This window comes from Argiope bruennichi, chromosome 9, assembly GCF_947563725.1.
Source record: "Argiope bruennichi chromosome 9, qqArgBrue1.1, whole genome shotgun sequence".
NCBI lineage: Eukaryota > Metazoa > Arthropoda > Arachnida > Araneae > Araneidae > Argiope > Argiope bruennichi.
This window is the reverse complement of record NC_079159.1, coordinates 119,593,957-119,603,357: the sequence shown is the minus strand read 5'-3', so window position 1 is coordinate 119,603,357 and position 9,401 is coordinate 119,593,957. Positions and strand designations below refer to the sequence as shown.

Sequence of the window (9,401 nt, the reverse complement as noted above, 5' to 3'; positions counted from 1 at the left end):
TGATTTGAATTTAAAATAAAAAGAGGCTTTCCTGGCCAAGAATACTTTTTAATTGTTCTTTCTATTATCAGACAGAGGAGAAAAAAAGAATTATCACTGATACTTCATAAAGAAACATTATGTGGTATATAGTTTCATCATACTTTTAACCTGTTTTATTGGTACATTTTTGTACCTTATATCAGATGGTCAGACTTAAAATGTAAGAAACATGAAATTCAGGTTTTTGAAAACAGTATCCAGATATAGAAACAAGCAAATGGAAAATATATGCTGCAAATATTACATTTATTCAGTAATAAATAATATAAATCAGCTCTTTAACTTGGATTAAAAAAACACATTCACATACAAAGTACATAATATTATCATCTCATTCTAATTGTTCTTAATTTGCTGTCCATTCAACAACTTGTTCACTGTATAAATCAGAGACACAGTTTTGTTTGGCATTTCTGTATAAAAGGCAATTTCAAACTGCATTCCTTTCGATACATTTTGTAGCATCTTTTAACTTCAAGACTAAATCCTAGAAAATTTAATGATAGTTATTATATTTGATGATATTTATGGTAATCTATGAAAACAAACAATTTCCATTTTTCTATTTCTTGTATTCGGTTTCCAAATAAATATTTGTTCATGCATTTTTAAAAATTCCTTCCAATTATAGATTCTATAGCATAGCACAATTTTAGAATTTTAAAAATCTCATTTCTCAGAGCTGAAAGTTATCAGATAAGAATAACTGGTCACTTGGACTATTAAAAAAGGTAATATTGAATTATACAGAAATGCTTCTCAGTCCTTTTTTTAAATTCTTTTAATATGCCAGTATGTATTTATTAATTGATTGTATATTACAACCAAGGGATATATTGGTTATATTTAAGTGTGATTAAATTATTATATTAGAGATATTATTAGCTTCATGAAATTTCATACATTACAACTGTACTATGTTTACTTTCACTGCTACCTATGGAAATAAAAAAAAAATGGAATAATGGCTGAGAAATAAATAATTTTAAAACAAAGAACTAAATATGTACAATTTCAATGAATGTAGGAAATCATCATGACATTTTATTAGTTTTCTGCTCATGTCACAAGAATGAATGTATAAATACTATTCTTAATCATGAAACTCGAGATTGATAATTTCAAGGTTACTTTTGTTTGATTTGTTAGAATATGGCAGATGCATAAATTTGTGTTCAAGTGGCACTTAGCAGTAAATGTAAACAATCTGTGATCCAACCTGTTGTATTAAGTGCATAACACAATCATGAATTAAATGTTGTCTCACAACAACTATGTCACATATTAGAATTATGAATTAAATTTCAAAATTTAATTCATAATTTTTTAGTATATAATTCAATGAAGTTCAAAATGTTTTCACTAATTTTCAGTCACTTAAGTATGAACTTAAGATAATGCAGCTTAATCTTTCAGTTACAAGAAATTAATGTATTTATAACATAATCCACCAATCTAATAATACGTTTCATTTTGTTTTATGAATTTTTTATTTTCATAATAAAAGTAAATATCTATATTTTAAAAGTTAAAAATATCTATTTCATTTATTTATTCACTGTATTTATATATCATTTTATTTCGCTTATCGCATTATTTTGAATGAACATTTAGAAAGATTTTTTTCAATTATGAGATATTTTTACAAAATTATCACTTAAAAACATAATAACATTTAGATTTGCTTACTACAAACTATTTAACTACTATTTAACATACAAAATATTTAAATTTCCATTCTTTTTTGTTGTAAAGCCTTATACCTAAACTTACTTCTAGCTGTTCCATATTGCAGCTGAAAGTGATATCCTCTCCAGAATTGATGTGTGGATTCTGTAAATAAATACAGTGAATCAAAAACTTTCCTTCAAATCAAGAAGACTCATTACACATTACATTAATATTAATAATTGTTTAAATAGCATTTTTATAAGTGAAAATTTTAACATAGATAAAATATTAAGAGGAAAATTAACAGTTATTAAAGATGAAATATGTATGACATTAATTTAAGGCTGATAAAGAACTACAGTTTAAAATATAATCAGATATTTAATTTAATGAGATCTTACTTTGCCTTATTACGAATTAAATATTTGCAATTAAAAATATGAATAGGTTTGACAGTATTGGAAAATTTATTGGAACATTTGCAAATATTATGAGTGATTTTGATAAGAGATCATTTTTGTATCATATGAATAATAATTTTTCATAAATTTCTTCATTACGATATAGTCAGATCTACTTTTGTAGCACTTAATCAATTGATGACTTAAGACTCACATTATCAATGAAAAACTAAAATATGACAAAAAAAATTATTATGAACATGCTCGTTGCATTCTTGTGTACATCAATTATCTATCCTACAAATAAGATATAAAAATGTTTATATTTTAAGTTAATGAATTTATGTTTCAACAAGATGCAGGCATCTTCTATAATTGTGTTTAAGTACAAGTCAAGTCTTTTTTTTTTCAGTTGATAATGCTTATAAGCTTTAAACTCAACTTCTGGAATTTTCTATATATATTACAAACCCGGTTGAATTTAAAAAATAAATAAATAGAGTGAAGCTGGGGGGGGGGGAATGGGGTAATAACAAAAAAAATGTTTTAAAGATTATTAATGGAAGTGGTTTCAAATGCAACATAAATTTAATGAGCTGAAATAATAAAAATTATATAATGATATTGCATTCTTTTAAAAATCTGACTAATTAACTTACCCAAGCTTCTAATGATATAATATAACTGGGTTCACATATTTTCTCACAATTATTGGACTATACAAAAAAAAAAAAAGAAGAAATTTTATATGCAGTAGCAATTACAAACCATGATTATCTCTAATACTATTTAATATACTGGCAATCTCAGAGAAGACCAACGAACTTAGAGTTTATTTAGTACAGGTATACATCAGTAAGCACCATGGGAAATGTTTGATTTTTTTTCCAAACATTAATTATTTAAAAGTTGAAAGCATTAAGTATCATTCATTCAGAGGTCAATGATTTGACAGTTCTCTTTATGATCAGGTCAAAAAATGTTATTTCCTCTTAAAAATGTAGAAAGGAAGTTTGATATTTTCACCTCCTTTCAATATGCTTCCCTCCTCCCAGGTTTTTTTTTGGTTTTTTAAAAGATGCAGTTCCATAGTTTTTTTGTTTTTAATGCATTAGGTTATATAAATGTGGATTTTACATGTATTAAATAGTAAAGCATGTATTTAAAAATATTTTTCAGGGATATTCAATTTAATCTGATTTGAATTTTTTAGAGGTTTTATCATATTTATGATCCCATTTCAAATTTTATGGGCCTAACCTTTCAACAAATTCAATCAGAATATAATGAACAGAACAAATAATTTATCACTAAATTGATAAAGCATTTAAATAGGCTTTGTTATTCTTGTCCACATATATATATATATAAACCTTGACAGTACATGATTATCTTTTAAATATTGTTTAAAATAGAAAAACTATCAGATTTTTTTTTTTTAATTTCAGAAAGTTTTTAATATTATTTTTATAGTACCTTTCAATAATATAGAAAGAAATTTAAATTAATATTTCAGAAGTATTATCTAATAATTATATTCATTTATAGTTGTGAATATTAGATTTAATTTACTAACTGATAATTTAAATCGATCTTTGAAGTTGATCTATTTTTATTTTTTCTAACCAGATGCATCTGCATTTCATTTCTGATTTTGAAAATTAAGAATTCATTATTTTTTAGATATTTGTTTAAATCTTCTCATTTTTTTCAGATATTCTTCAGTTTCATCTCAAAAATCAATTATATTCCTATAATTCAATCAGAAATTAGTGAATTGCAACTGTAATTCTAAATTATTAATATGAAATACAGTGGATATTATTTCAAAGAAATTACACATTTTAAATTCCTTCAATTAATTAAATCATTTTGAATAATAATATGAAGAAACCACAGAAATTAGTTTAACAATAAGAAATTTTCTTAACAGCTATCATTTGTATTAATTTTTCTAATGTGAACTCCATTTTACTGCATATTTGAGTAATCTTTTTCATAAATAAAGATATATGTTGTAACTAAAAACTGCTTTCCTAAATATTATCCGTAAAAATTGTCTATTTTTTTCTCCAGTCATTTACTGTTTCAATAGCAGAATGAGATATTTATTTACTTTCATTTGAGCCATTAATCATTTCAAAGTTACAGATTACTTTGGTTGTTTATTTTTTAATGATAAATGCACTTTTTATATATTTCAAGTTATAAAATGTTTCAAAATTTTTCTGCTCTTAAAAAAACTACACATATCTACACATACAATATCTTGCATTATTGCTTGTTTTCTAAGCATTTTAAAATACAAATATACAAGAAATCTAATAAAATATTTTGACTAAATTTTTACTTTCAAACTTTGAATAAAAACAGTTATAGACAAAAATGCATAGAAACAACAACAAAAAATGAAATTGAAAAAATAAATATAGAAATTTTAACCTTTATTCTAAAATCTTGGCGCCACTGAACACCTACTATGTGATTATAACTTTTACCAATCCTGAAAAGTAGCAAACAAGAAATAATAATTTTAAATGAAAAATAACAAGATTCATACAAAAATAACTTTCTAATTAGTGGCAAAATAAATTTTCTTAAAATGGTTAATCTCAAATAATTATCTTTATGCTTGAATTTTTTATCAACTTTTTAATTAATGCATTTTTTATCTTGATAACAAAGGTCTTTCTCTGAAATACTTTCAACATAATTTTTAACTTTTGCATATTAGTTTAAACCAAAAATTAATTAATATAATTTTGAAAGTTTCTGGTTCTTATCACTGCATCATGAAAGTAGAAATCTTTTCCAGTGTGTCTCTTTTTTTTAGGAATAAAAAAGGAACATATTCCACAAATTAAATTGAAACTACTGCAGAAAAAGAAAAAAAAAAGAAGACATTTTTAAGATGCATTTTAATTTACAGATAAAATTAGTTAATGACTGCCTCCAAATTTCAGAAAAATATACTTTAAAAGATAATGTAACAATTAAAGATTTTGAATATTTTTGATAAAAATGAAAGGTTATTTAAATTTAGAATATATTAAAATTCCAAAAATTACTTTATAAAACATATAATATTCAAAATGATTTTAAAATAATTTACATCAATTAAATAAAAAAAATTATGATGTTTCAGGCAAAAGAAACTTTATTCATCTTTTGTTTTAAAAGTTGTATAATCATCTAGTGTGCACAGTAAAAAACTAAATTTTAATAATTTTAGTGCTATACTCACATTGATAAGGCAGACTGAATTTTTTCTTTATCTTCCTAAATTAAAAATAAAATATAAGTAAGAATTAATATTTGGGCATTATTCTATTTAAAAGAAAAGAAGCTATAAGTTTAAAACTGTTTTTATACCTGAAATTTATTTATAAAAGAGGAAATTCGATTCACATCCCATCTACAATCTTCCAATACAGAACTATTTAAAAAAAAAGTTTTACTATATTAAAAATTAATAAAAAGTTAAAACATCAAAAGTATGCCTCATAAAAGATTAATACATTCAATATTTTTAAAAAGCACTTATTAAATTCCCTAAATTTTTTTAATTAAATACTATCTGGGGCTTCTAAAATATGATTTCCATTAAAAGAATTCAAGAAATAATCCTAAAAATTTTAGAATGCTTTTTTTTTAAAAACTACAAAAAACTAAATGATTTTTAAAAAAAATTCAACAACTTGGAGGGATTTTCTTTATGATTATACTAAATTTGATATTTTAAACATAATGTAAATGAAGTTTAAATGAAATATATCCATTAAATTAAATTCAGCATTTATGGATAAAATACTTCAATAAAGTAAATATATGTGCTATTACTAACTATTCATTTATGATAAGAAAGTAATAACATAGATATTTTATATTTGAAGGTGAGGATATAAATGAGCTCAACACATTAAAAATGTGTGTTTAATTTCCCACATTCTGTATCTCTACTTATAATAAAGAATATGTATGCATGTCTATGTGCTGGTGATCTACAGACTAGATTATTTGACCTAGATCTACAGAATTTGGCACAAATATACTTTAGAGAGTGAGAATATGCAGCTAGAAGTGATCTTTTTCCAAAAATTTTAATTAATTAAAAATAACATTTTTTTTAGGTAATAACTTAAACATTCCTGCAAGAATATGATTTTTATACTGTTTTAAAATTCAAAAATTATTGCTGTAAATTTAGCAATTTAGTTGCTGTAAAATTCCTTAGTCTAGATTTAATTAACTTAGAAATGTATTTTTAAATATATTTCACGACAATGTTTTCATTGTTCAACATGAAAATAATGATGAATGATTTTCAATGTATACTCAAATATTTGATAGCACAATTTTCTTTTATTGTTGAATCTTAAAAAGTTTAATATTTATGTAATATACAATGCAAATAAAAAAGTGAAATTTCAATATCACTAAATTTAGAAGATAGATTAGTTGGATATAATAGTGCTATGATATCATGAATTTGTCTCCAATAGAAAAATTCATACACACAATAAACAAAACATATGCAAGAATATTAAAATAATTTGGCTTTAGTGCTTGACAATTTGATAGAATCAGGAACATGAAGTTTTATCTAAATGATTTGAATGAAAGTAAATATATATAATATCTCCTGTGAATCAGCTGGTCGCCAAAGGCAACTAAATACAAGATAAATCAAAAGAAAGCATTGAAATATCTATAAAAAAAAGAAAGGAAGAAAGAAATCTAAGCTTTAATGCATATGCCCATTTTAAATCTTCTTCCATTAAAAACATTTAACAAAATTATGTTTGTGTGTACATATGGGCATAGTTTAGAATGAACATATATATTTTCAGCATAAAGAAACATAGAAAATATAACACATCATGCCACAACACAATAGGATTACAAGACAAAACACACACACACACACAAAATTTAACATACATAAACAAGAATATATTTCGATCAATCACAAGTTGAGTTGCATTAGAAGATGAAAATTATTCAACAATTCCCTCTCCTCTTTCTCTAAATTTCATCATTAATACAGTTTTTTTAAATCAAATTTCAATTCCATCTGACTTTAATCAGTTTGCTTGTTTAAAGCGTCTGTACATCTAATATCTATTTCCAATCTTTAGTATTTTTATAGGTAAGTCATATTACCTCGCTGTTAATAATCTTTGCTAAAGTAAAATTTTCTGTTAATGTGTCTAAAATGCAGCTCACATTAGGATTCTTAATCTAGGCAAGCAGTGATTGAAAATATGTTTCAATCAGAATTCTGACTACAATTAGATTATATTTATTTAGCCCCTCCAGTAAGAAAACACACAATTTCACAGCAAACACACGATTAATTCAGTCTCCATTTTTAGCAAAACCATATTAATTGACTATGACTATTAAATAAAAAAAAATTAATTTTGTAAAATTTATTTTAGTGCAACATTTTTGAAAGCTATTGCAGAAAAATGCCAAAATTCAACATAATTGATAATTAATTAACATTTTAATTAAAATTTCAAAGAAATCCCTCTTGGATGAGGGTGGAAACTAGATTTATATGTTCCAAAACTGATAGCTGTAGGTCAAACAATTTGGTCTGTAGAGTGCCAATACATACCCATTCATATTAATGCTATAATATTATACTGCTTAATCAAATGTATTATGAAAAATTCTTAATAAATTAAAAGAAAAATAATTAAAAACTAAAATTTAAAAAAAAATCATAATCTTCATAACTAATTAAATAACTTTTAAATATAAATTTCAGAAAAAATTTATGTAATGATGTAACAATAAATCTAACAAAAATAAACAAAGCAAGAAAATTAAAGTTTTCTAACATACACATTTTATTTACACATAAAAAAAATTGTTATATTTACCAAATAATAATTTTTAAAAATTCATCATACATTACAGTACCATTTAGCACTTTGCTATTAACAAGGCAGTAGGGAAAATGTATGACAAATGTGATAAAATACAAAATTAAAGGGAAAATGCTTTAATTAATGTAAAGCAAGGTCATTAGCTCACACACATATTTTGACAGGTATTATATTAACAAAAAAGTGGATTTTGTACTAAAAATAATTTTTAGAAAACACTACTATGAAATAAAAGATAACAATGCAGTATCCCAAATCTAAGGAATAGCATATAAAACTTTTTAAAGTTTATTATTTGTATAATTAACATTATTTTGTCACCTGATTGAAGAAGAATCAACATTATGCTTTGCGGCTTCTAAGACAAGACTCAATAACCCACTATGTGCTGCTTTTTCTGTAGAAGATCTGATATTATTTTTATTTCCAGCTGAAAATATAAGATTAATGAGTTTTCAATGCTTGAGTATCAACAGCATACCATTGTTTAACTTTAGTCTTAAATGCATGTCACTGGCAAACACAGTCAGATTTTAGCTATGACTAATATGACATCTTGTCACTAATTTCTGGTTACAATAAATATGATATCTTAGACGATTTTTACAAGTATTGACTTTTTTAATAAGAAAATTGATAAATAATAATCATATTTCAGAAGTATTATTAATTAACCATTTTCAGCAGCATCAATAATCAATGACAGATGAGTCAACATAAAGTAAATATATTATTTTTAAACAGGTAATTTTGTAACTCATTTCTTATTTATACAAGAGCTTTAGACAGTTTGTTTTCAGATGATATTAAAGTTAACATTTTATTTCTATAAATTCAAAGAATCAAAAACTAATCAAATTTAAAAATCATTATATTTTAATTTTTTGAGGGGGAGTTATATTTATAATTTTTAAATGATTGATGATTGTCTTCTTTCAAAAAATTGTGATACAAATTTAAAGTATATTGCATATTTGAAACAAATGTTTATATTTAAAATGCATATAAACATAAGGCTCTTTTGATTAGTTAAATATTGGCATCATATGTTATATTATTATCTAACCTTTTAAATTCTTAACAGAAGTAGTAGTTTCGAATATATCATTTAATATAAGATTATATGATTGATCAGAAATTTCAGTGGTATTCCCTGCTGTAGAAATGCCATCTAAAGCCAATTTACTTAGCTCCATAACAGTAGTAACAATTGTTTAAATGGAAAAGTTCTTTAGCAGACGGTGCAGAATCACAACATTACCTTCCCTTCACTTCACATTACAAAAGAAGCATGTTTATTACACTCCAATTCATATATAAATCTAAATTGTTATTTTTACTTGCCAAGATGTAAACAACTTCTGTAAATTAAACTGAATAATTATTTAAT

At 23.8% G+C, this 9,401-nt stretch overlaps 1 protein-coding gene across 2 annotated transcripts; it reads right to left on the bottom strand.

Annotated features, from left to right (window-relative positions):
• Positions 1-269: 269 nt before the first annotated feature.
• LOC129984482 (COMM domain-containing protein 3-like) lies at positions 270-9,277 on the bottom strand. 2 transcript variants are annotated; one of them, XM_056094371.1, is made up of 8 exons: positions 9,078-9,277; positions 8,333-8,441; positions 5,487-5,550; positions 5,359-5,393; positions 4,557-4,617; positions 2,774-2,830; positions 1,816-1,875; positions 270-529 (listed from the first exon to the last, which is right to left on the bottom strand). In XM_056094371.1, exons 1-8 carry the CDS (start codon positions 9,205-9,207, stop codon positions 473-475), a joined length of 573 nt encoding a protein of 190 aa, XP_055950346.1. In that variant the 5' UTR covers positions 9,208-9,277; the 3' UTR covers positions 270-472. The 2 variants fall into 2 exon arrangements, with proteins under 2 accessions (XP_055950346.1, XP_055950347.1); XM_056094372.1 differs by lacking the exon at positions 2,774-2,830.
• Positions 9,278-9,401: the final 124 nt, after the last annotated feature.

What these genes read in the sequence shown, in the direction of transcription:
- LOC129984482 (XM_056094371.1), bottom strand. Translation starts at nt 9,207, where the DNA reads ATGGAGCTAAGTAAATTGGCTTTAGATGGCATTTCTACAGCAGGGAAT. An exon ending in TTCTGTTAAGAATTTAAAAG is followed by an intron (nt 8,442 to 9,077) that starts GTTAGATAATAA and finishes TTATATTTTCAG; the next exon opens with CTGGAAATAAAAATAATATC. An exon ending in GCAATATGGAACAGCTAGAA is followed by an intron (nt 530 to 1,815) that starts GTAAGTTTAGGT and finishes TAAATTTTCTAG; the next exon opens with GATTTAGTCTTGAAGTTAAA.